The following is a 27,988-nucleotide window of genomic DNA, read 5'->3' on the forward strand; positions in this document are numbered from 1 at the left end:
CGAATATTTAGGGCGTACAATAATAATAATAATAATAATTATAATAATAATAATAATAATATTCTCATGTTGCATTATTTTTTCTTTGAACAAAAATTTTGATATTCTCTATATATAATGTATTACAGTTACTATAATTGTGATAATATCGAAACATCATATGCCCGTAAAATTATTTTGACATGAATTTGGCTTGTGTCCATTGCTCAATCTATGTATGTATGTATTATTTTTTTAGATGACTAATTTAGGTATTGCAAGGTACTTAGATCATGCTAATGAAACTCGCCTCCGATATTCTGCTAGAGCCCACAATGGATAAATGTTTCTATATGCTGCATAGTGTAGCATACAATTCTTCATGAAGACTCCTGTTATTTCTTGTTGAGGAAAATCACCATCTGCCATTTGAGAATTAATTATCAATTTTGCTGCTTTGTGAAGAGGAGTCGGATCTCGGTCTTGTTGGCCAGCATGAATTAGACCCATCATGGCCCATGCAGTATGTACCAAATTTGATCGGTTTCCTTCAAGAGCTACATATTCCTACATCACCATAAGTAAAGAATATTGTTACTTTATCATATATGTCTAAGTAATCAAGAAAGAAAAAGTAGTAACAATTTCACAATTAGCTATATATATATATATATGTTACCTTTTTCGGACAAGAAAGATAACTCTCACCCCAACCACCGTCCTCTCTTTGTGTTCTAAGTAGAAATTCGACACCTCTACGTATACTTGCATTATTATTGTAAGTCTTTCCAACAATTGCTAATCCTCCTAGAGCAAACCACGTGCCATATGTGCAGCAAACTCCCCAATTCCCATACCTATATATATGTATATGTATCAAATTTTATCATTATTCCACACAAAAGAAAGAAGTAGCATGTTATATTATTACATCTTAGCAAAAACAAAAACAAAAAAAATTTATATAATTACCATGAACCATCATCCATCTGTATCTCTTCAAGGAAATGACTAGCTCCTATTATAAAATTTTCAATTTCCTTTTTCCTATGTCCTGGATGTAATTTCTTAAACAAAACCAAAGCTTGGATTGCTGATGAAGTGCATTCTACATATTCATGCTCGATCACAATGTCCGCAAAAAACTCGGTGGGATTAAGTATCTGAATTTAATTCATTGTATTGGAAAAACATGTTAAAATTATTCAATCAAATAAATCCAAAAGTTTCTTTATAAGAATTTACGTTGATTTTTATTAGACTTCTTACCTCTAACCACTCTTGTGCTCCTGCTGGCTCCCAAGCTGCTAAACCACCATTCTTACTCTGCCAATAGTTCAAAATTAGGTGATCAATTGTTATGTATTAATATATAATATATATTGAATAATGTAAAGAAAATTAAAATTTTCATTGAATAAGATATATGTATAAATTATCAAAGTTTGATTAGTGCTTTATTTTTTTCTTGTTGGTTTATACCCTCTGAAAGATACACACATGCTAATATATTTTGCATAAAAAAAAAGAAAAAAGAAAAAAAAAACATATTAATTAATTTTTACCTGCAAAGAGAGTAGCACATTCACAGCGTCATAAAATCTTTCAGGTTTCATCTTTTCACCAACGATTTCTGGTGGCATCATTGAGAATAATAGGCAACACTACATATATTTGTAAGGGATTGAGTTAGAAATGTAAACTAAGGTATTAGATGAAAAGAACAAGTGATTAATAGTTGAAGCCTAGCTTTGACCAAAGTTATACCTTCAAGCCTTCAGCAGTACAATCAGAAACTTGCCATCCATGATCTTGATCAGAAAATGTCCATGATCCTTTAGAAATGTGGCGATGCATGCTTTTAAAGTCACCAGAAGGATTGTCTTTAACTTGGGATTCCTTTATAAACTTGTGACCTCTTGCTAGAGTTGCTTCAATTTCATCAGTGAGATTACAAGCAAGCAAAGCTTGAATGGCAAAACCAGTATCCCACTCTTGGCTACCAAAGCTCTGCAAAGATTAATTCACATATAATTTTAAGTATTATACTCATTTTGATGTAACATGTTATTTTCTCTTTCAGTACGTACTCTTAAAATTATCATGAAAGGAAATTCATAAGTGCAGTAGTGTGAATAAATTTAAGTGCAGTAGTGTGAATATAGTTTATTTACCTGCATCTTCATGCCATCTTCAGCAACCCACAAGTAGTCTGGGATTCTAGCAAGGTGTTTTTTAAAATAATCTCCATTTGGATCTTCAACCCAACAAGCAAGCATACATAGCACCTGTTAATCCATGTAATAATAAGCGATATGAGCATATATATATATATATATAATATGTAACATGTATATAAAAGGATGATGTAAGTATTTGTATTTTAGATCACCTTTTCTACACATCCAATTGTAATATATCGACTATTTTCATCCTCATAGTGAATATGCTCCATTGTTACTTTTAGAGCTCTTTCTCTAATCAATTTGTTCAATGGCCAACGAGTAAGAAGAGGCTCAGTACATACGTACAAACTATCCCAGAGCAAATCTTGTACCCAAGGGTGAGGATAATATAAATCCTCCTACAAGAAAACATGCACACGTATTACTTTTTGTTGCCGCTATAAATATATGCACATATGTATGTAACATTACTATATGGAAAAGCAATATTTTATTCACCTTAGCACAAAAATGTCGCACTTTTTTCCAATTGATTTCATCGTAAGTTTGAGTATGAAGTTCCTCTCTTAATTGTAGAATGAGAGGTGTGATTGGACCAACAAATCTTTTTCCATATAGATATGACATGGGCATATACACCAATCGACAGTAACACCACATTTTAGCTGCAGATTAGGAAAAATGGATCTACATTTAAGATAACAAACTAGATCTATCGCACATATATATATATATATTTCTTTATGTACATATATTATATTCTTCAAGCAACAAGATAATATAGATTGATGAGAAAGATGGTCAAAAGTACATGTAAAATACCTGGATACATAGGAAGAAAGGAAGGCAAAATCCAAAACTCAGGGGGCATGGGATTGCTTCCGGCCCAATCGAATAAACCAAGTATCTTCCATTAACCCAAAAATATAATATCAAATTACATTCATAATGCATGCAAAGAATTTTCTAATAAATGTAACACAACTATTCAAGTTATTATGTATTTACTAAACACCAATATATATATATATATATATTAGCATTTTTAGCATTACAAGTAATGATGAAGTAGACTGTGTACTATATATAATTGGGGATTCATACCGAAAGCCATATCTTTCCCCAAGAGGGTATGTATGTTACACCACCATGGTCAAGAATCCATTGTCTTGCTCTTTCACAAGCATTGTCTTGACCACCATTAGGTCCTTCTCCTAGTAGTCGCATACAAATGTAGTTGAGAGCTGTGCAAAACATTGTGCTATGACCCTCAATGTGAAATCCCCATCCACCATCTTTATTCTAAATAGTATCAAATATGTAATATATATGAGCATTAATTAATGGTACAAAGAATGATCCAAAGAATAAATATATTACCATTTAATGTATGAGTATGAATGTATATAACATATGAAAAATATAAAACACCTGATGATAGTACATGTAGCGAAGAATTTCTTTGCGATATTCAGCAGGGAATATGGTATTGAGGTGACCTGTAATGTACAGGCACATGACCTACATACATAAAATGACAAAGATTGGCCAATTTTGCTAAAAAATAAAAATAAATAAATAGAAAGTTCCATATGGAAATGGGCCTACCAAAGGAGGAAGGAAGAATAATGGGCCTGCATTCTCAGCGGGCCAATGCCCATCACTGGCCTGCAAAGCTGAGAGGAATTGGACTGACCTCTTCAATGCTGTTGTGGCCTTTTCATAAGAGATCACCTCACCATCCTCTATCTTGATCGGAGGAATTGTTTGTTTGAACTCTTTTTCTCTCAAGAACTAAAAGGCAACACAAGATCATATATAAGAACATATGTATTTTTACTAAATGAGGATAAATTCAATCACTATAAATACTCCTATATTCATATTTGATAAGTGTAAAAAAAATGGTGAAATCCATCTAAATGGAACTATGCACATAGATATTAATAGCTTCTTATAATATATATATATATATGTATATATATATATATATATCGAAGTCACTAAATATGCTAATGTGTAACATGGCTTAAGATGGAAAAATCAGTTATAATACCATCTAATTAAAGAAGTAATAAACAAAACTTTTTACTTGATGAAATACAATAATATGGAAAGATTAAAAAAATTATATTTATATGTGTTTTGTCTCATTATGTGTATTATGATAAATTATTTTTTGGACCTTGTGATGAATTTTGTAAAATGGTTAAAATAGATCTCTTAATCCAATTTTAGTAAAAAAATCACAATTAAAATCACAAATAATTTAGCAAACTAATAACTTAAAATAAATGCAAAATCATTCTACTTACAACTTCATTGTTATATTCAATTTCTTTTTATCAAAATCGAATTTATGAGTATATTTAAACTATTTTACAAAATAAGAAGGTATAAACCCAAACAAAATAACAAATAATAATAAATTATATATAAACAAAATTAATAAAAAGTTATTACAAGTTTTTGTTCCAAATGGGTTGATTTAGCCAAAAACATATCACAAAAATTGTCCAACTCATCAATCCCATCATTTTATTATGAGAATATGACATTTGTCAATATTTAAAAAGAAAAGAAAGAAGAAAAGATTCCTGGACAAGAAACAAAGTTGGAATTATATCTCTAACAGTGAGTGATGAATAAGAATCATAAGATATTAAGATATAGCAACCAAAAAAAAATTAATAACTAATTAATATAGCCATATACAGCTATATACGTACCTGCATACGCCATAGAAGATCACTGCTAGGCTTGATCTTGTGGCGGTTGTTGAAGAAGTTAAGGCGGGCCTCTTCGACGGCCGCTCGCTCTTCCGGCGTGCCGGCGTCCGGATCGAATTCCCATGTCTGCCTTCCAACAAAGTTGTTTGTGCTGAATATGTAAGGGTCATTTCCCCCCTCTGCTATCTTCAGCCTCCACATTTTTATTATTATATCAATTTGGTCCTCTTCAACAACCCTAAATATACACATCAAAATAATAAATATATATACGTATATACATGCAAAGATGGTTTTGCTGAATTTTGTACGCACTTAGGGCATGAACTTAATTTCTTGATCATATATATATTTATTATATTATGTATATATATATATATATATATATTGGGAGAAGAAGCAGAGTTGGTTTACGGCATCTGTGCTGCTGTAACTAATTTAGAGTAATGTAGAATATTATTGAAGTAATTTAAATTGAGCTTATACTAAAACAGATTTTAATGAGAAGATCATATATGCAACTTGAAAAAACAGAAGAAATAAAAATATTGTGATGGAGTACGTACCACTTAGAAGTTATTAAAAAATGAGTAAAATGGTATAAATGATGATACTAGCTAGTTATATATATATCTGGAAGGAAGTAATTAGAGAGATATGTATAGAATTAGTGTTTGAGAAATGTCCTTTATATAGAGAATAAGAATGGATGAGAGAGCATGGAGAATGTGTGGGAAATGGAATACAGAAATTAAGCCAAACTGTGTAATAAGTCAACTGTCAATTATAATATCATATTCGTACGAATTTGCTGTATAAACATGATTTTTTGGGGGAAGTATAAATATTTATAGATATATATATATATATATATATATGTGATAGTATAAAACGTTACCAACTCTGTATTATTATGCCCTTTCTTGCACGGTACTACATTGAGCTTTATAGTATCACAATAAAAAAAAAAATCATATTGGTTCTCTATATCTCTATATCGACCGTTTGGCTAATTTCGCACCGGAAATGGTTCTAATTGATTATCTGAGGGTATCTAAGTTCGTTAGAGGACTTCGACCGAAGATTCAGCTAGGGGTTAAGTTAGCAAACCCACGAAATACTACATATGCCGACATTCTAGAGACGGCAATAGAAGTAGAAAGGTTGCAGGCTAACGTTAGTAAAGAAGAAGCCAGTAAGCCTGAGCCTAGATAGCATGGTAAATCTCAGACAAGTCGGAACAACAACCACAACAACAACAATCAGTCCAGCAACAACAACAACAACGGTCAGAAAAGAAGGCATCCTGACAATAAGCAATCCGACAGCGATAAAAGGGCACAGACAAATAATGGAGCTAGTAGGCCGGGTTATGTAGAATACCCACCATGTGCTAAGTGCCAAAGGAAACATCCTGGGGAATTCCGGGCAAACACCAAAGGATGTTACAACTGTGGTCAAGAGGGACACCGAAAGAAAAATGTCCTCAGCTCAAGTCAGAAGGGAAAAAGGAAGATAAGATGGTTCCTACCAGGGTTTTTGCCCTAACCCAAGGAGAGGCTGATGCTAGCAATAAGGTGGTCACAGGTCAGGTTTCTATCCTCAATAATATATGTTCTGTATTATTTGATTCGGGAGCCACTCATTCGTATATCTCGTTAGGAATGATAGAAAAGCTAGACAAACCTTGTGAAAAATCTAGAACTATGTTTGTAACCGATCATCACGGATAGTACGAAGCGTACCGATCAAGATTGAGGACGTAGAACTAGAAGAAGACCTGATAGAACTGGAGATCAAGGACATCGATGTGATACTAGGCATGGACTGGCTAGCACGGCATGGCACAACCATCGACTGCAAACGCAAGAAGGTGATGTTCGAGACTCCTGATGGGCAGAAATTATGCTTCATGGGACAAGTTTCCGGACTACGTACACCGCTAATATCATCTCTCAAAGCTCAAAGGTTGATAGAAAAAGGGTGTCAAGCATTCTTAGCCAGCATCACGGATGTAGTAAAGGAAATATCGCTTAAGGTTGGAGACGTCTGCATTGTAAGAGAATTCCCAGAAGTATTTCCCGATGATTTACCAGGATTGTCGCTGACTCGAGAAATCGACTTCACAATAGAATTAGTACCGGACCCGAGCCTATCTCCAAGGCACCATACCGGATGGCACCTACGGAACTCAAGGAGTTAAAGACTCAGTTGCAAGAACTTCTAGACTTTGGTTTTATTAGGCCAAGCCATTTGCCATGGGGAGCACCAGTTCTATTTGTGAAGAAAAAGGACGCAAGTATGCGGATGCGCATAGACTACCGCGAGCTGAATAAGGTAACTATTAAGAATAAGTACCTGCTACCCCGGGTTGAGGACTTGTTTGATCAACTTCGAGGTGCGACCGTATTTTCAAAGATTGATTTACGGTCCGGGTACCATCAACTCAAGGTGCGGGGAGAAGATATTCCTAAGACAGCTTTTAGAACTCGTTATGGGTATTACGAGTTCTTAGTTATGTCTTTTGGTCTTACCAACGCACCAGTCACATTTATGGACTTGATGAATAGGGTCTTCAAGGACTACTCAGATAAATTCATCGTAGTGTTCATTGACGACATCTTAGTATACTCCAAGGACGAAGTCAAGCACAAGGAACATTTGAGGTTGATTTTGTCACAACTAAAGGAGCATTAACTCTATGCCAAGTTCAAGAAATGCATCTCGCAAGTGGCGTTCCTCGGGCACATTATATCCAAGGACGGAGTTGCAGTAGACCCATCAAAGGTATAGGCCGTGAAGGATTGGCCAAGACCAAAGAACGCATCCGAAGTAATGAGCTTTCTGGGATTAGCTAGTTATTATAGGAGGTTCGTAGAGGGCTTTTCTAAGATAGTCACTCCACTCACCAACCTGACTCGAAAACAGCAAAGATTCAACTGGAATGATAGATGTGAAGAAAGCTTCCAGTTGCTTAAGGACAAGTTGTGATCAGCACCAATACTCTGTGTACCGACACCCAACGATAAGTTAGTAGTCTACTGCGATGTGTTGAAGCAAGGGTTGGGTTGCGTACTGATGCAGAATGACAAACGTGATAGCCGCCTACGCCTCACGGCAGCTGAAGGAGTACGAGCAACGCTATCCAATGCACGATATGGAGTTGGCAACGGTGGTCTTTGCGTTAAAAATCTTGCGCCATTATCTTTACGGAGAATGGTGCGAGATTTATACGGACCACAAAAGTTTAAAGTACTTCTTTACTCAGAAGGAGATCAACATGAGGCAGCGTATGTGGTTAGAGCTAGTGAAGGATTATGACTGTGAAATCTTATACCACCCGGGAAAGGCAAACGTAGTTGCCAATGCGCTAAGTAGGAAGAGTAATGGAAGTTTAGCAGCACTAGCCGAAATGGGAAAGTCGCTACAGCAGGAGCTGATCAGTGCTAGAATAGAAATAGTTGTCGATAAGCTGGCTAATTTGTCTATCCAGTCAAATCTGCTAGAAGATATACAGATTGGGCAAGGGCACGACGACACACTAGCAGCACATATGGATGCAGTCAGAGAAGGCAATGCCATATATTTCTCAATATCAAGTCAAGGATTATTGAGTATAAGGATCGAGTATGCGTGCCAGATAATCAAGGGATTAAGATGATGATTCTAGAAGAAGCACACAGTACCCCGTACTCAGTTCACCCAGGGTCGACCAAGATGACACACGACATCAAGGCAATGTATTGGTGGCCAGGGATGAAGAAGGACATAGCGAAATTTGTGTTTAAGTGTCTAGTATGCCAGCAAGTGAAAGCAGAACATCAGCGGCCTGCAGGCTTATTGTAACCGCTTAGCGTACCAGAATGGAAATGGGACAATATCGCTATGGATTTCGTGACAGGTTTTCCACGAACAAGTAAGCAGCATGATTCGGCTTGGGTAGTAATAGATAGACTAACCAAGTCCGCTCATTTCCTGCCTGTTAAGACTTCGTACACAGCGGATCAGTACGCAGACATATATATCCAAGAGATAGTACAGTTGCATGGAATCCCCAAAACAATAGTGTCGAATAGAGGATCGGTGTTTACATCGAGATTTTGGGGAAGTTTACAGCAAGCCATGGGTACTAAGTTAAGTGCATGCAACATTAATACTGGTCGAATAGAACGACGATGGAGGAGAAGGTCAAGATGTGAACAGACAACGACACTAGTCGATGTCTACCTAATCGAATGTTATGAGTAAACATATCACGATCTATATGTTGTTGGTTGAGTACAAGATCCAAAATACATCTCACAAGTAGCTTATTCTAAATTAAATGATTTTAAGTGTATTTTAAATAATTTATATGTATTTTTCGTGATAAAGAGGCTTACATAATTTTAGGGGCTCATTATGAGCATTGTAATGCCATTGAGCCTATAGATAAAGGACTCACTACACAATTGTAGATTCATAAACACTTTTTTTATATAAACACTTTGTCAAATTGCAATCATTTCTTAGACTTGAGATACTCAATTGAATCTAGTTCTTATGATCTTAAGTTTGAGTATTCATTCCGTAAGAGTCAAATAGATATAGGTCATTACCATCTTATGGGGTCAAACCACTATGGTCAACACTTATGATCATATAGTTTTACTCGTAACTCATAATTACTAATTTGTAACTTTGTAATGTTATTCCCACATAGTTGGTCGTCTTTTTTTTTTAGTATTATTCATTGTTGTCTGACTTTTTCCCCAACTACCAAATTAAATAAAAGCATAAAGAAGAAGAAGAAGATCAAACACATAGTTTTTACGTGGTCTAGATTATTAATTAGACCTAGTCCACGAGCCAATTGTATTGAGGATGAAGAACTTGCAAAGCTCAAGTTCTCTTGGAATTCAGGTAGCGTTTTATCTCACTTTGAGATGTTAGGGATCTTTTTACAAGTGATACCCTAACTCTATTTATAGGCAACTAAGGGGATTAAACTCATTAATGGGAGCTGATTACAATAATCTTTTCCCATTATCGAATTAGTTATCTATAAATAAAAAAAATTCTATACATTAAATAAGTTAGTGGGCCACAGTAGATAGTTGGTAGGCACAATACAAGGATGTTAAGCATACTGCTTTATTGGAAAAGTATCCCTGGTACTGTTAAAATGGTAACAACACGTTTTTCTATGTCAGGCGGTGTCGTGAAACATCATTTTTGTCGCTTATACGGAACTGACAACACAATCCATGCCGCCACCAAATGTCAAATAAATGTCTATGGTCCTGAGTGCCTCATTGGTTGGCACTTGACAATTGTTCTTCTCCAGATCGGAAGGGCTCTTGATGTTTTTGACAAGTTGGTCACTGCTCAAGAAGCTTTATAAGCTCATCTCTCAACTAGGTTCTCTGGAGTCAAGTGCAACCAAAGCAATGCAGTCAACTGCTTACTTTTTCATTATCAAAATCTCTTCAGTATCGAACTACTTCCTCATAAATAAATAAATATTACTAAATGGCGTGTCATTGTTTCCAGTTGTGTATATTATCGTCAAAAGAGGTGTGTATTTTATTGCAAAGAGTGTGTATCAACATTTTTAGCTGGTAACCCTTCATCATAAATGTAATTTCTACCCTTACATAAAAACTATGGGATTTTCTTGTTGTCACTTTTAGAGTAATCCTATGGTTCTAAAATGATGAAGGAATGACTCAGAGGGATTATTGAACTGCCCTATTTATATAGGTACTTTTAGAATTTTGTGTTCATTATTAAGTTTCAACTTTATTTTTATATATAATAGTATATAATGTAGTTACAAGGACCTCCCACAAATTATCATTTAAATAGCTTATTATACGCATGCTTATTTTGATATTTATATGTGCATGCAACACGTTGTTTGAATTTTAATTTTGACATCCTATTTAAAATTTCATGAAAATTTATGGAAGATCCCTTGCAATTACATTATACATGTTAAAAATATCAAAAATATAAATAAGTAATGATTAACATCCTGCATAGTTATATATGATTATAGGGTGATTGTATGATTATAAAGTTAACGCATCTATCGAATCAATATATAAATGTCAACATCTATATATATATATTCCTATCATCATCAAATCTAACTAACAACCATATGATGTTAATGTCAAGTTGTTCAACAACACTGTGACAATTCTGAAATGAGAGAGATGAGTGGACAAATGATGAAATGAGTGAAATGATCTCAACGTGATGTTGAGATTGACTTAGCTGATATATATAGAGAGAGTGTAACAGAAATCAGTTACAACCGAAGAGAATTAGTTATGCTGAGCTACAGACAGCTGTAAGAACTAATAACAGCCTAACTAAACAGTCATTAGCAGCTTAACTAATCCCTTATTAACTACCCTTAACAATATTTCAAACACCCCCCTCAAGTTGGACGAACTGTGAAGTCCTAACTTGTTACAAAGACTATAAAAATGAGTTATTGGTAAGGGTTTAATTAATATATCAGCTACTTGATTTGCTGAGTCTACATATCGAACATCCAGTAGTTTATCTAAGACTCGGTCACGTACAAAATGTAAGTCGACTTCGATATGCTTTGTACGAGCGTGGTACACTGGATTTGAAGCTAACGAGGCAGCTCCCAAGTTATCGCACCATATGATCGGGCATGCAGACGTAGACAATCCCAACTCGGCAAAGAGAGACTGCAGCCATACGAGTTCAGTCGTTGCTAGAGCTAACGCACGATACTCTGACTCCGTGTTGGATCTTGCTATTACAGACTGCTTCTTTGAACACCAACTTATCAAGTTGCCACCAAGGTATACTACATAGCCTGAAGTCGACTTTCTATCATCTAGATTGCCAGCCCAGTCAGCGTCTGAGAATGCGTGAAGATCAAGGGAGGAGCTGCTTGTGAAGCGGAGACCTTGAGATAATGTGCCAGCCAAGTAGCGAAGAATTCTCTTGCATGCTGTCCAATGAGCCGTAGTTGGAGCTTTTAGGTACTGGCTAAGTCTATTCACGGTGAAAGATATGTCTGGCCTCGTTAGGGTCAAGTACTGTAGTGCACCTATGACTGATCGATACATTGTTGGATTAGCTAATGGGACGCCTGTATCAAGAGTGAGTTTAAAGCTGGGGCACATAGGAGTCGGTTGAGGGTGGGAGTCCAGCATTTTGGTTTTACTCAGCAAGTCTCTCGTGTACTTTGTTTGACTCAGGAGAATGTAATCAGACGTGCGAGTGACTTCGAAACCGAGGAAGTATTGCACTGGGCCAAGCTTCTTTAAGGCAAAACGAATGTTAAGATCGACAATAAGACGGTGAATCTGAGCATTGTCATTGCCTGTTATTAAAATATCGTCGACATAGACCAAGACAAAGAGTTGCTTCGTACCACTGACGGAGTAAAAGAGGCTAGTGTCTGCTTTAGAGTCCTTGAGTCCCCAACTGAGAAGAGATGATTTCAGCTGTTCAAACCACGCATGAGGTGCTTGGCGTAGTCCATAAATCGCCTTGTGGAGTTTACAGACATGATTGGGAAAAGAAGTGTTGATGAATCCCTCGGGCTGATGCATGTAAACAGTTTCATGAAGTTTGCCGTTCAGAAACGCATTATTTATGTCGATTTGTTGTATTTCCCACTTGTTGATTGCAACAAGAGAGAAGATAACCCGTATAGTGCATGGTTTGACAACTGGGCTGTATGTCTCAAGGAAGTCGATCCCCGGTGTTTGCTGGAAACCCTTTGTTACTAAACGAGCCTTGTGCCGATTGATAGTCCCATCACTGTTATATTTGATTCTGAAGATCCATTTGTTGTTGATCACAGCCATGTCTGGAGTATAGGGTACCAAGCTCCACGTATGATTTGCCTGCAATGCCTGAAATTCAGATAACATAGCTTGTTTCCAGCATGGGTTAGTGAGAGCACTTTTCACATTTAGAGGTTCCAATTCAGGTGTAAGATTTGCCAAGTAAGTCTTTGGTTTAAGTGTGCCTGTCTTTGATCGAGTTACCATGGAGTGTGTATTTGTGGGGTTGGGTGGTATAGGCAAGTTAAAATGTGAATCTGAGATGGGTATGAATGGTGGGACAACTGGAGAATCATGTTGTGGAGACACAGAGTGAGTTTGTTGTATTGGGGAAATTTGAGAGGTTACAGGGGACAAGGAAGGAAGTGTGGTGTTATTTGGAGACTGAGAGGTAGACATTGGTGAGTTAGACTGTATAGGTGAATCTGGCCGAGGTACTAGTGATGGTGGTTGTGGCTTATGAAGTGAGACTAATGGGAGTGCAAAACCAGTCTTAGACGTATTTTGGGTAGGCAAAGATGATGATGGACCTTGGACAAAGAGGCTATCGTAGGGAAACTCTACTTCATTGAATGTCACACTACGAGCAATATAAAGCCTACCTGAGGGATGTAGACACTTGTATCCTCGATGTTGTGAGCTATACCCTACAAAAACACACTTAGAAGATCGAAATGAGACTTTGTGGTTTTGGTATGGACGAAGTAGTGGAAAACATGCACACCCAAATGCTTTGAACAGAGTATAATCTGGTTTTGTTTTGAAGAGAGTTTCATATGGTGAAAGGAAGTCTAGAATCGGTGTTGGTAGCCTATTGATTAAGTGTGCAGCTGTGGAAAAAGCTTCCCACCAGAACTTGAGTGGCATGTTAGCATGTGCTAAGAGAGTGAGCCCCATATCAACAACATGCCGATGTTTCCTCTCTATTCGGCCTTGTTGTTGATGTGTATAGGGACATGAGTGTCTACGTGATATGCCAAGTTCATGGAAAAGTGGATATAATGAACGATACTCACCCCCTAAGTCTGTTTGAACACTCTGTATTTTTGTTTGAAATGAACGCTCTATAAATGCAATGAAATGTTTGAATAGAGATGGTACATCAGATTTAGCTTTCATTGGATACAGCCATACATGTTTTGAGTAATCATCTATAAAGCTCAGATAGTATTTATATCCATCATTTGAAGTGTAAAAAGAGGGGCCCCATACATCAGAGTGAACTAATTGAAAAGGGAGAGTTGTTTTATTAGATGTACTCTTGAAAGTGAATTGATGTAGTTTGCCTAATTGGCATGCATCACAGAAATCAACTTGTTTACATTTCAAAGAGGGATTCATTGAAGACAATACACTATCAAGAACAGGTTTGGAGGGATGACCTAAGCGTGAGTGCCATATCATAGCTGCTTTGGATTTATCTGATACTACATTGCTTGTAGTAGTAATATTGTATGCATGCTTGATAGGCGACTTTATTGCAGTGGACTGGGACTGAGTATTTGCTAAAGATGACTTGGAGGATGAGATCTGGAGAGTATATAGGCCATCACGAAGCGAGCCCTGAAGAAGTGCTTGCCTCATACTCTTGTCCTTGACAATACAAGAAGAGGCATCAAACTCAAGAATAACATTGTTATCCTTGGTGAACTGTGATATGCTTATAAGGTTCTTGGTCAAATTAGGCACTAGTAAAATATCTTTCAGAATTAAAGACTCATTGGCATTAATAGTAGATATTGAATTAAAACCAATATGTGAAATTGGAAGAGTCTCACCATTACCGACTGTTACTTTTGCCTTCCCCTTGTAGTCGGCTTTCTGAGTCAGAGAATGATCATCATGTGTCATGTGGTTGGTGGCTCCCGTGTCAAGAATCCAGTCATTCGGTGTGTTCTCCGTGTAAGTTGGTTCGGATATGAATGCATTTGGTGAATCGTTCGTATTGTTGGAAGGTGTATATGTGTGAGGATTAGCACCTGAAAAATGGACATCAAAGCGGTGAAAGCAACGGTGAACAGTATGACCAGTTCTACCACACAACTGACAGCTCACTCAACTCGATCGACCAGATCCACGGCCACCATAAGGAGGTCTGTGTCCACGCCAAGATCCACGACCGGGACATCCCTGAGACTTGTTCTGACCACGAATTGAGAGTCTAGCGAAGTTAGCTTGAGCATTGTCGATGTTGGAGGAGGTGAGCTGCTGGATTCGCATTTCTTGAGTATGAAGGCTGAATTGGACGTCTTGGATCGTCAGAGGTTCAGATCTGTTCGTCAGATTCACGACCGAAGCTTCGTACTCCGATCCTAAGCCTCCAAGAACGTACAGGCACAAGCTGTCGTCAGAGATCAGGTCACCTGCTTCAGCTAGCGTGTCAGCGTAGGTCTTCATCTTCAAGATGTAGTCGTCGATCGTCATACATCCTTTCTTGGTTGATTGGAGTAGTCCTTTGATCTGAAGAACTCTAGCTTTCGACTTTGTGGCAAAGAGTTGTTGAAGAACCATCCAGATCTCAGCCGACGTACGATATCGAATCACATGACCAAGCATATTTTCCGTTACAGAATTGAGTATCCAGTGCATTATGAATTGATCGAAACGAAGCCATTGTGCATGAAGAGGATTAGGCTGATTCGTACCTGCAATAGTCGAGGGAGGCTGAAGGAGGGAGCCAAGGACATATCCGTCGAGATTGTACACGCGCAGAGCAGCCAGGACCAATGCACGCCAGTAGGAGTAATTTTGGCGATCCAGGCGGAGATGGAGTGGGAGCAAGGTATTGTTGGGGAGGGGAAGTTGATCAACTGCGGCTGGAGCTTGTTGGACATTGTCAGCAACTGAGTGAGTCGGTCCGTTGGACGCCATGATCCGTGTAGCTTCTGATACCATGTGACAATTCTGAAATGAGAGAGATGAGTGGACAAATGATGAAATGAGTGAAATGATCTCAACGTGATGTTGAGATTGACTTAGCTGATATATATAGATTGAGTGTAACAGATATCAGTTACAACCGAAGGGAATTAATTATGCTGAGCTACAGACAGCTATAAGAACTAATAACAGCCTAACTAAACAGTCATTAGCAGCTTAACTAATCCCTTATTAACTACCCTTAACAATATTTCTAACAAACACAAATACTCAAATTGGGATTCTTATTTAAAGCTGCTTTTAATGAAAAATGTGCACAACACTATCAGTCTCTTGCTGCACCGTACAACCTTCCACCAGCACAAAATGATCTAATAAAAATTTGCTGTCCCAATTCTGTCTCACTTCTGAAAGCATGCCATTTGGCAAAAAAAAATTAAATGTGAACAGCTGTATATATATATTCCTACCATCACCACTTCTAACTAACAACCATATGATGTTAATGTTGGTTCTTCAACAACACCAAATACTCAAAGTGTGATTCTTATTCAAAGCTGCTTTTAATGAAAAATGTGCAGCAACACTATCAGTCTCTTGCTGCACCGTCCAACCCTCCACCACCACAAAATGACCAAATAACAATCTGTTGCCCCAATTCTGTCTCACATCTAAAAACATGACACATGGCAAAAAATTAAATTTAAAATTAGTTGAGTCATTAAAAATATGCTAAAAGTCTTAGTTTCCTCATCTTTCTCTTCCTCACTTTTTTTAACAGAATATCAATCTTCTTTCATAGCATTTCTTTACCACAAATCAGACTAATGAATGCCCATAGTGAAGAGTGAAGACCGTCCCACGTCGCTTCATTTAATAAAAAAAACAAGTCTAATTGAAGTTGGTACTTATGGGAGGATCCTAACAAGAAGAGAAAGTTGAAAAATAAAAGGTGAAAGCTAGATTTTACCAAACAAGATTATTAGATGTAATGCATTCATTTTTTTCTGGAACTCAACCATATTAGAAAGGTGAAATCAATAAAGTTTGGATTAACAAAATATATATATATACATTATAACTTAAAACTTTTATTGTTTTTTGTGTTATGATCACGCTATTAATATTCTATTTCTTTCTCATGAAACCTTATTTCTTCAGACGGGGTTTTAGTAATGTGAATTTTCATTTAATTTCTTTTATTCTAATTATTGTGAACTATATGGTATATTCTACTTTATCTTTTGATAGAATTAAAATAAAAATCATTACATTTGTTATATCCAAAAAGTATGAATCTATATTTTGTTATTATGATATTTCTGTAAATTTGTAGGTTTCATACAAAAATTTTAAGACATATATGTGATCAAAATTATGTCACAAAAAATATTATACAAACTTCCACATAATAATAATAATAATATTCTCATGTTGCATTATTTTTCTTTAAACAACAATTTTGATATTCTCTATATATATAATGTATTACAGTTACTATAATTGTGATAATATCGAGACATCATGCCCATAAAATTATTTTGACATGAATTTGGCTTGTGTCCATTGCTCAATATATGTATGTATTATTTTTTTTTAGTTGACTAATTTAGGTATTGCAAGGTACGTAGATCATGCTAACGAAACTCGCCTACGATATTCTGCTAGAGCCCACAATGGATAAATGTTTCTATATGCTGCATAGTGTAGCATACAATTCTTCATGAAGACTCCTGTTATTTCTTGTTGAGGAAAATCACCATCTGCCATTTGAGAATTAATTATCAATTTTGCTGCTTTGTGAAGAGGAGTCGGATCTCGGTCTTGTTGGCCATCATGAATTAGACCCATCATGGCCCATGCAGTATGTACCAAATTTGATCGGTTTCCTTCAAGAGCTACATATTCCTACATCACCATAAGTAAAGAATATTGTTACTTTATCATATATGTCTAAGTAATCAAGATAGAAAAAGTAGTAAAAAATTCACAATTAGCTATATATATATATGTTACCTTTTTCGGACAAGAAAGATAACTCTCACCCCAACCACCGTCCTCTCTTTGTGTTCTAAGTAGAAATTCGACACCTCTACGTATACTTGCATTATTATTGTAAGTCTTTCCAACAATTGCTAATCCTCCTAGAGCAAACCACGTACCATATGTGAAGCAAACTCCCCAATTCCCATACCTATATATATGTATATGTATCAAATGTTATCATTATTAGTTTCCACACAAAAGAAAGAAGTAACATGTTATATAATTACATCTTAGCAAAAACAAAAACAAATTTTTTTTATATAATTACCATGATCCATCATCCATCTGTATCTCTTCAAGGAAATGACTAGCTCTTATTATAAAATTTTCAATTTCCTTTTTCCTATGTCCTGGATGTAATTTCTTGAACAAAACCAAAGCTTGGATTGCTGATGAAGTGCATTCTACATATTCATGCTCGATCACAATGTCCGCAAAAAACTCGGTGGGATTAAGTATCTGAATTTAATTCATTGTATTGGAAAAACATGTTAAAATTATTCAATCAAATAAATCCAAAAGTTTCTTTTTAAGAATTTTCGTTGATTTTTATTAGACTTCTTACCTCTAACCACTCTTGTGCTCCTGCTGGCTCCCAAGCTGCTAAACCACCATTCTTACTCTGCCAATAATTCAAAATTAAGTGATCAATTGTTATGTATTAATATATAATATATATTGAATTATCAAATGTAAAGAAAATTAAAATTTTCATTGAATAAGATATATGTATAAATTATCAAAGTTTGATTAGTGCTTTATTTTTTTCTTGTTGGTTTATACCCTCTGTAAGATACACACATGCTAATATATTTTGCATTAAAAGAAAAAAAAAAAGCATATTAATTAATTTTTACCTGTAAAGAGAGTAGCACATTCACAGCGTCATAAAATCTTTCAGGTTTCATCTTTTCACCAACGATTTCTGGTGGCATCATTGAGAATAATAGGCAACACTACATATATTTGTAAGGGATTGAGTTAGAAATGTAAACTAAGGTATTAGATGAAAAGAACAAGTGATTAATAGTTGAAGCCTAGCTTTGACCAAAGTTATACCTTCAAGCCTTCAGCAGTACAATCAGAAACTTGCCATCCATGATCTTGATCAGAAAATGTCCATGATCCTTTAGAAATGTGGCGATGCATGCTTTTAAAGTCACCAGAAGGATTGTCTTTAACTTGGGATTCCTTTATAAACTTGTGACCTCTTGCTAGAGTTGCTTCAATTTCATCAGTGAGATTACAAGCAAGCAAAGCTTGAATGGCAAAGCCAGTATCCCACTCTTGGCTACCAAAGCTCTGCAAAGATTAATTCACATATAATTTTAAGAATATTAACTTATTATACTCATTTTGATGTAACATGTTATTTTCTCTTTCAGTACGTACTCTTAAAATTATCATGAAAGGAAATTCAAAAGTGCAGCAGTGTGAATATAGTTTATTTACCTGCATCTTCATGCCATCTTCAGCAACCCACAAGTAGTCTGGGATTCTAGCAAGGTGTTTTTTAAAATAATCTCCATTTGGATCTTCAACCCAACAAGCAAGCATACATAGCACCTGTTAATCCATGTAATAATAAGCAATATGAGCATCTATATATATATATATAATATGTAACATGTATATAAAAGGATGATGTAAGTATTTGTATTTTGGATCACCTTTTCTACACATCCAATTGTAATATATCGACTATTTTCATCCTCGTAGTGAATATGCTCCATTGTTACTTTTAGAGCTCTTTCTCTAATCAATTTGTTCAAAGGCCAACGAGTAAGAAGAGGCTCAGTACATACGTACAAACTATCCCAGAGCAAATCTTGTACCCAAGGGTGAGGATAATATAAATCCTCCTACAAGAAAACATGCACACGTATTAATTTATGTTTCCGACTATAAATATATGCACATATGTATGTAACATTACTATATGGAAAAACAATATTTTATTCACCTTAGCACAAAAATGTCGCACTTTTTTCCAATTGATTTCATCGTAAGTTTGAGTATGAAGTTCCCCTCTTAATTGTAGAATGAGAGGTGTGATTGGACCAACAAATCTTTTTCCATATAGATATGACATGGGCATATACACCAATCGACAGTAGCACCACATTTTAGCTGCAGATTAGGAAAAATGGATCTACATTTAAGATAACAAACTAGATCTATCGCACATATATATATATATTTCTTTATGTACATATATTATATTCTTCAAGCAACAAGATAATATAGATTGATGAGAAAGATGGTCAAAAGTACATGTAAAATACCTGGATACATAGGAAGAAAGGAAGGCAAAATCCAAAACTCAGGGGGCATGGGATTGCTTCCGGCCCAATCGAATAAACCAAGTATCTTCCATTAACCCAAAAATATAATATCAAATAACATTCGTAATGCATGCAAAGAAATTTCTAATAAATGTAACACAACTATGCAAGTTATTATGTATTTATTAAACACCAATATATATATTAGCATTTTTAGCATTACAAGTAGTGATGATGTAGACTGTGTACTATATATATATATATAATTGGAGATTCATACCGAAAGCCATATCTTTCCCCAAGAGGGTATGTATGTTACACCACCATGGTCAAGAATCCATTGTCTTGCTTTTTCACAAGCATTGTCTTGACCACCATTAGGTCCTTCTCCTAGTAGTCGCATACAAATGTAGTTGAGAGCTGTGCAAAACATTGTGCTATGACCCTCTATGTGTAATCCCCATCCACCATCTTTATTCTAAATAGTATCAAATATGTAATATATATCAGCATTAATTAATGGTACAAAGAATGATCCAAAGAATAAATATATTACCATTTAATGTATGAATGTATATAGCATTTGAAAAATATAAAACACCTGATGATAGTACATGTAGCGAAGAATTTCTTTGCGATATTCAGCAGGGAATATGGTATTGAGGTGACCTGTAATGTACAGGCACATGACCTACATACATAAAATGACAAAGATTGGTCAATTTTGCTTAAAAATAAAAATAAATAAATAGAAAGTTCCATATGGAAATGGGCCTACCAAAGGAGGAAGGAAGAATAATGGGCCTGCATTCTCAGCGGGCCAATGCCCATCACTGGCCTGCAAAGCTGAGAGGAATTGGACTGACCTCTTCAATGCTGTTGTGGCCTTTTCATAAGAGATCACCTCACCATCCTCTATCTTGACCGGAGGAATTGTTTGTTTGAACTCTTTTTCTCTCAAGAACTAAAAGGGCAACACAAGATCATGTATAAGAACATATGTAATCTTTTTACTAAATGAGGATAAATTCAATCACTATAAATACTCCTATATTCATATTTGATTAGTGTAAAAAAATGGTGAGATCCATCTAAATGGAACTATGCACATAGATATTAATAGCTTCTTATAATATATATATATATATATCGAAGTCACTAAATATGCTACTGTGTAACATGGCTTCAGACTAATTAGCCACTAGGTAGCACTACTCAATAGTCAAACAAATATGGAATATATTTCTGTAAATATAAGAAAAACAATGTATAACGTCCCTACACATTGATCTAATTATAGTATGAAATAGTATTTGTCACTTTATGGTAATTAGTATATTGATAAGGTTAGAATGAGTGTGCTCTATCCGTAGGACCTAACAAATATTTATATAAATAAAAATACATGTAGGATTCAAAGTGCAAGAGAACAACTTATTATTATTATTATTATTATTATTATTATTATTATTATTATTATAGTTTGGTAACCAAACATCATTTTTCCAAAAGAAAAACAAGTCCTAAATAACTTTTTAAGTCAATTCTAAGAAGACCTACTTTTTAACTTTAAATCTTGTTAAAATAAAGTGGATGGGCTGGCCTCGCACTTTCTAAGCTTTTTTATTAGTTAGTGTTGATAAATCAACATAATTTAAAGAGAAGTGTGAAAACTAAAGAGAGAGAGAGAACGAAGGGAAGGAAACTATAGAAGCGATGCCGATATCCATGACCCATATTGGACTACTTGCCATATCATTTTGAAAAATCAGTTATAATACCATAATTAAAGATGTAATAAACAAAAAAATTTACATAATGAAATACAATAATATGGAAAAAAAAATTATATTTATATGTGTTTTGTCTTATTATGATAAATTATTTTTTGGATCTTCTGAATTTTGTAAAATGGTTGAAACTGATCCCTAAATCTAATTTTGGTAAAAAAAAATTATAACTAAAATCACAAATAATTTACCAAATCAATAATTTAAAATAAAAACATAATCATTCTGCTGCATTGTTATTTTCAATTTTTTTAATCAAAATCAAATTTATGTGTTTTTTTAAACTATTTTACAAAATACAAAGTCTAAAAAATAATTTGTCATAATACAAGGTCCAGATCTAAAAAGATATAAACCAAAAAACAAATTACAAACAATAATAAATTATATGTAGAAAAATTAATAAAAAATTATTACAATTTTTTGTTCAAAATTGGTTGATTTAGCCAAAAACACATCATAAAAATTGTCCAACTCAATCCCTATCATTTTATTATGAGAATATGACATTTGTCAATATTTAAAAAAAGAAAAGAAAGAAGAAAAGATCCCTGGACAAGAAACAAAGTTGGAGTTATATCTCTAACAGTGAGTGATGAATAAGAATCATAAGATATAGCAACCAAAAAAAAAAATTAATAACTAATTAATATAGCCATATACAGCTATATACATACCTGCATACGCCATAGAAGATCACTGCTAGGCTTGATCTTGTGGCGGTTGTTGAAGAAGTTAAGGCGGGCCTCTTCGACGGCCGCTCGCTCTTCCGGCGTGCCGGCGTCTGGGTCGAATTCCCATGTCTGCCTTCCAACAAAATTGTTTGTGCTGAATATGTAAGGGTCATTGCCCCCCTCTGCTATCTTCAGCCTCCACATTTTTATTATTATATCAATATGGTCCTCTTCAACAACCCTAAATATACACATCAAAATAATAAATATATATATATACGTATGTACATGCAAAGATGGTTGTGCTGAATTTTGTCCGCACTTAGGGCATGAACTTAATTTCTTGATCATATATATATTTATTATATTATGTATATATATATATATATATATATATATTGGGAGAAGAAGCAGAGTTGGTTTACGGCATCTGTGCTGCTGTAACTAATTTAGAGTAATGCAGAATATTATTAAAGTAATTTAAATTGAGCTTATACTAAAACAGATTTTAATGAGAAGATCATATATGCAACTTGAAAAAACAGAAGAAATAAATATATTGTGATGGAGTACGTACCTCTTAGAAGTTATTAAAAGATGAGTAAAATGGTATAAATGATGATAATAGCTAGTTATATATATAGCTGGAAGGAAGTAATTAGAGAGATATGTATAGAATTAGTGTTTGAGAAATGTCCTTTATATAGAGAATAAGAATGGATGAGAAAGCATGGAGAATGTGTGGGAAATGGAATACAGAAATTAAGCCAAACTGTGTAATAAGTCAACTGTCAATTATAATATCATATTCGTACGAATTTGCTGTATGAACATGATTTTTTGGGGGAAGTATAAATATTTATATATATATATATATATATATATGATAGTATAAAACGTTACCAACTCTGTATTATTATCCCCTTACTTGCACGGTACTACATTGAGCTTTATAGTATCACAATAAAAAAAAAATCATATTGGTTTTCTATATTTTAGATAAATGGGAGATTTAATTTTCTATCTTCAAAATTTCAAAATTGGTCTTTTATTTTATAAATTATACTAAAATGTTGTTGTTATCCCAAAATTTTAGTTCGATGACGTGGCAATCAGAAGTGACAAGTGATAATGCATGGTCAGTAAAATGACACATTAATAGCCAATAAATATGTTGACTCTTCAAAGTTGTGATAAAGTGATCTGACCGATCTGATAGAATTTATGTCCGACCGGTGAAGATTTTTGACTGACCAGTTGGGAGTTTGGCCAACCAGTCAGTCGTTTGATCGACCAGTCATCTGTTTTGGTTGACTATTCAGTCGTTTTGACCGATCAGTCATCTATTTTGACAAACCAGTTAGTCGTTTTGGCTGACCAGTCATCTATTTTGGCCGACCAGTCATTTGTTTTTCCCGACCAGTAAAGTGTTTTGCTAAACCAAAGATGTGCCATGCTAGACCAGAGGAGTGCTTTGCCTATACCGACCAGAGGTGTGCTAGAGGTGTGCTTTGTCGACGAGAGGTGCATGCCTATGTCCTCAGTAACAGCTTCAACCCGAATCATTCTCAACTGCCGCGAGAATCTTTCAGATATCTCGGAATAATAGCTATATTATTGTAATTTAAATTCATTTATATTTTATTAATTAAAGTCCGTTGGAAGAACCAAGGACCCGGTCAAAGAGAGATATCTGATGTACGATCCATGAGCCTATAAATAAATGGCTCATGGCATCATTTTGGGGGATCTGATCTTTTTAGACTGAGAAAAAACTCTCTAGTTTGGAGACTTGGAGACTGTTACTTGGGGTATTCTTAGGGCATTATCTGAGAGAGTTTAGAGAGAGAAACTATGTATTTTTCTACTTACACTTAAGAAACTCAGTTGGCTCAAGTTCATCTGATCTTAAGTGTAATATATATATCACAACTCCAAGTGGATTAGGCTATTACCAATAAATTGAAACTGAACCACTATAAAATTATCAGTGTCGTATTTTTCTCTTGAATGTTTATTGTAGTTTCGACGTCTACTCGTCGTTGGCCAAAATCGTGGTCAACAGATAGCATACCTGATTTTGATATAAAAAACGCATATGTATAAACATTAATAAGATATTTTTATTGTTATTTTACAGTAAAATAATACTAATAAAAAAATATCAAGCTTTTTAAAAAAAATACTATTTTACTTTTGTTTTATTAAAATTTATTTAATTTGTTAATTTTCCTACTTTTTAAACTAAAATCAAATTATAAAAAAAGTGTCATACGAGATTTCAAATCTATTATTAGTTTAATAATAACTAAAATTTTATTACTTTTTTGTTAAAGAATAATAAAAATAGCTTATGGAAATAATTTGACCAAAATCAAATAAATATTGATTTTGGTGGATTTTATAAAACACATGGTGATTATTGTATTATTAAAATAAATAATCAAATTGATATTTAATTACAAACGCATGTGATTAAGTTAATAAGATAAAACTTGTAAGCCCGTGTATTACTGGGTATTTATTAGTGGAAATTAGATTGTGTGCCCAATTTTATAGCGTGTTATATATTTTTACCCATGTTTCAATTTTTTTTTATTTGTACCCAGTTTTTTAATCAGGTTTCCCATAATACCCTTATATATTATAAGTTAAGTTCTCTCAATTTTTTCCCACGTTCCCTCTCCTTCATTATGTTTTCAAAGTGTTCATTCCCCTCCGATCACCATTGCTTTCTCTCTGCCGAGCCCCCCCCCCCCCCCCCCCCCCCCACCGATCACCATCTTCAACATTCCTCAGTCTCTGCTGAGCCCCCCTCCGATCACCATCTTCAACATTCCTCAGTCTCTGCCGAGCCCCCCACCGATCACCATCTTCAACATTTCTCAGTCTCTGCCGAGCCCCCCTCCGATCACCATCTTCAAAATATTATTGAAGCTTGTTTCTCTTGAGGTTTGTTTGATTCTTTCCTCCCCATTGGTTTGATGAAAGTTTCATTAATTTTTGTATGAATAATTTATGTTCTTATATAGTGTTTTTATTGTTTGTTTAGTTGGAAGTCATCATTCTCTGAGGCGCTCACCCTGTGCATTTGATTGTTGAAGCTTGATTTTCTTTAGGTATGCAAATGAGTTTTGTTTAATTCTTTGCACCCCATCTGTTTGATGAATGTTCTATTAAATTTTGTATGTATATTTCATGCTCTTATATAGTTTATCTTGTAGTTAGGTATGTAAAATAAGTTGTTTAATATGTGGCACTCCATTTGTTTGACGAAATTCCTCATTAAACATCAAATGAAAAATTTCCCTTCTTATTTAGTGTTTTCATTGCTTGTGTTTATTTTGATGAAAATACTCATTGATGTTCATTTTTTTAATAAATTTTCTCTTGGTTTTGTATTATGTATATACATTTATGTGTATGGGAATGTCTAGGAGTAGTACTACTCATTTGCGTCTTTGATGAAAAAGCAAAATATCAATAGATAAATTGATGTTTCTATCGTAAAAATTAGACGGAGTACCCATTGTTAGAGGACATCTTTAATTTTTAACCAGATTTTAAAATTCTTTCATTTATCCTCAATTGTGGTAATAATGTGAAATTACGGCACTATCTAATGGAGAGAGTAGAAAGGCAGTTTGGGAAAACTTCAACATTTGCTTTTGTCATGGACCATTCCTTCCATTTTGACATTTATTGCCAATTATAGTAATAAAGTAAATCAAAATGGTCAGCTTCTTCTTCAAATCTGAAACATTTGTTTCCCATAGAGTAGTCAGCATCTTTAGATAAACAAGACCATTACATCGTCAACTTAAATACAATGTAGGTAATGCACCCCAAAAATTGCTCAAACTCATGGCCTTTGTACTACTAAGATGATACTAAGAGTTATACATACTTAGTTTTGAAAGTAAAATTCTCTGGAAAAGTCCAGGAAATGCACACCAGATACCATCTGTACCATCTAACTCAAGTGGCTTTCCAATCTTTTCAACCAATATGTAAGCGTTCTGAATAATTTTCTCCCCAGTTTATGTAAGCACTCCAGCCATTTCCATATAGTACCATATTGCTCTTGTATAAGACCAAGAAAATCTCTAGCAAAAAGTATATATATTTTGTAGTTGGGAAACAAAGAAAATCGCTAAAACTCTCTTACTCATGACATATCCATAAAAGGAATTAAGAATGCATTTTCGAGTGAGTTGTAAAGAATGACATATCCGATGTAGCTGGCGTTAGAAATTGATTTAAAGTGAGGAGTTTTTTTTTTTTTTTTACCCTAAACTCCTAAGTAGTGTTTTTAAGGGTAGAATGAGAAATGTGACTAATAACCCGAATATTATTGAGCTAAATAGAATTATTAGCTAAGTTTGAGCATTAGAAAGAGTGAGTTAGAGTGTTTTTAGCTCCAATTACACCTTTTCTTAAACGAACTGTACTAAAGGAATGTTAAGATTGCATAAAGGAATACAAATGAAGAATACATCAAAAGTCTTGAAAGCTTACCCCAGAACCATTGCATAAAACTTTATGAATCATCTTAAGATTGGGTGTCATATGCAATGCTTCCCATATTCTTATGTGAGAGATTACATTCACCAAGAAAATGACATAGAGCAATGATGATTGCTTCAGAGCCTCATCCTTAAACTCTTTTGATGCCTTGACTTTTGAACTGAGTGGTATTTACACCCCCATTGGTACCAACCAGAGATAGAAAAGTCCATGACATGCCTTCTCTTTGTAAATCACTAACATTTGCTGGTTTACCATTTGCTAGAACAAAAATGTCATTAGGAAAATTCTTGTAAGATTCCTTGCCACCATTACTAAATTTGTTTATCCAAGAATTAACTTGAAGTTGGTATATATTTTTCCCATTTGGTTTAGCTTCTTCGAAAGACTTTACTTCAGCAAAAGGTGCTCGATGTATCATTTCCATACTTGAGTGCAATTTTGCTCGAGTTTCTTCCAATATAGGGTTGACATAAGACCTCAAATAATGCTCAACTGATTTAAATGATGCAGGAAGCTTTTCCACCTAAAAAAAATGAAGACTTAGTTTATGAATTCAACAGATTCTGGCAAGTCTATAGCTATTGCTAACGCTAATTTTTCAGTAGTTGAAATGAGTATTATATCACAAGAAACATGTTGTAAATGATATTATTAAAATCCACACATGCACACAAAAGAAGTTTTGAGGATAATGACACCATTAATAACCCAATCTGACACAACTTAAACGAAAGGTAGGGAAAGAGATCTAGCAAGCTTAAAATTATATAGGGAACGGTAAGAAGGAAAACAAAAACAAACAGCAATGGAAAACTTTATTTATATAAATCTGAACTATAGTGAAAAACATTAAAAAATCTTATAATAAACATAATTTGATGTTTACACTGTATACACATACACACAAATAAAATTAAAAGGCTTTTTTATTTTTCCTTCCTTTTCTGAAGATTTAGGCAGACTCACCTACCTGATTGTAGCAGTATAGATGAACAGTGAAGACAAATAGTCAAAAACCCTCTCAACCAAATTGTCAAAATCTCAATTCTCATCATAACTAATTGAA

The 27,988-nt window shown here is 34.6% G+C and overlaps 2 protein-coding genes across 2 annotated transcripts; both read right to left on the reverse strand.

Moving 5' to 3' along the window:
• Window positions 1-51: 51 nt before the first annotated feature.
• On the reverse strand, window positions 52-5,589 carry LOC133822590 (beta-amyrin synthase). Its single transcript, XM_062254968.1, has 15 exons — window positions 5,461-5,589; window positions 4,895-5,132; window positions 3,774-3,959; window positions 3,597-3,686; window positions 3,270-3,467; window positions 2,988-3,072; window positions 2,664-2,830; window positions 2,372-2,563; window positions 2,154-2,267; window positions 1,747-1,989; window positions 1,545-1,643; window positions 1,249-1,305; window positions 952-1,142; window positions 659-836; window positions 52-546 (listed from the first exon to the last, which is right to left on the reverse strand). The coding sequence occupies exons 2-15, from the start codon at window positions 5,093-5,095 to the stop codon at window positions 271-273; spliced, it is 2,277 nt and encodes a 758-aa protein (XP_062110952.1). The 5' UTR covers window positions 5,096-5,132; window positions 5,461-5,589; the 3' UTR covers window positions 52-270.
• An 11,417-nt stretch (window positions 5,590-17,006) lies between these two features.
• LOC133822591 (beta-amyrin synthase-like) lies at window positions 17,007-23,148 on the reverse strand. The gene is made up of 15 exons (XM_062254969.1): window positions 22,970-23,148; window positions 22,396-22,633; window positions 20,707-20,892; window positions 20,530-20,619; window positions 20,209-20,406; window positions 19,929-20,013; window positions 19,607-19,773; window positions 19,314-19,505; window positions 19,096-19,209; window positions 18,703-18,945; window positions 18,501-18,599; window positions 18,209-18,265; window positions 17,912-18,102; window positions 17,614-17,791; window positions 17,007-17,505 (listed from the first exon to the last, which is right to left on the reverse strand). Exons 2-15 carry the CDS (start codon window positions 22,594-22,596, stop codon window positions 17,230-17,232), a joined length of 2,277 nt encoding a protein of 758 aa, XP_062110953.1. The 5' UTR covers window positions 22,597-22,633; window positions 22,970-23,148; the 3' UTR covers window positions 17,007-17,229.
• Between the last annotated feature and the right edge of the window lie 4,840 nt (window positions 23,149-27,988).

The sequence above is a fragment of the Humulus lupulus genome, chromosome 3 (genome assembly GCF_963169125.1).
Source record: "Humulus lupulus chromosome 3, drHumLupu1.1, whole genome shotgun sequence".
In the NCBI taxonomy this organism is placed as follows: Eukaryota; Viridiplantae; Streptophyta; class Magnoliopsida; order Rosales; family Cannabaceae; genus Humulus; species Humulus lupulus.

Bases quoted from the DNA above. Each gene is read 5' to 3' on its own strand.
- LOC133822590 (XM_062254968.1), bottom strand. From the start codon at position 5,095: ATGTGGAGGCTGAAGATAGCAGAGGGGGGAAATGACCCTTACATATTC. The intron at 3,960-4,894 runs GTACGTATATAG...GTTGCCTTTTAG, and splicing joins ATCTTCTATGGCGTATGCAG to TTCTTGAGAGAAAAAGAGTT. The intron at 3,468-3,596 runs GTGTTTTATATT...GATACTATTTAG, and splicing joins GCTACATGTACTATCATCAG to AATAAAGATGGTGGATGGGG.
- LOC133822591 (XM_062254969.1), bottom strand. From the start codon at position 22,596: ATGTGGAGGCTGAAGATAGCAGAGGGGGGCAATGACCCTTACATATTC. The intron at 20,014-20,208 runs GTATGAATCTCC...GGTTAATGGAAG, and splicing joins GGGGAAAGATATGGCTTTCG to ATACTTGGTTTATTCGATTG. The intron at 17,506-17,613 runs GTAACATATATA...ATGGTGATGTAG, and splicing joins ATCTTTCTTGTCCGAAAAAG to GAATATGTAGCTCTTGAAGG.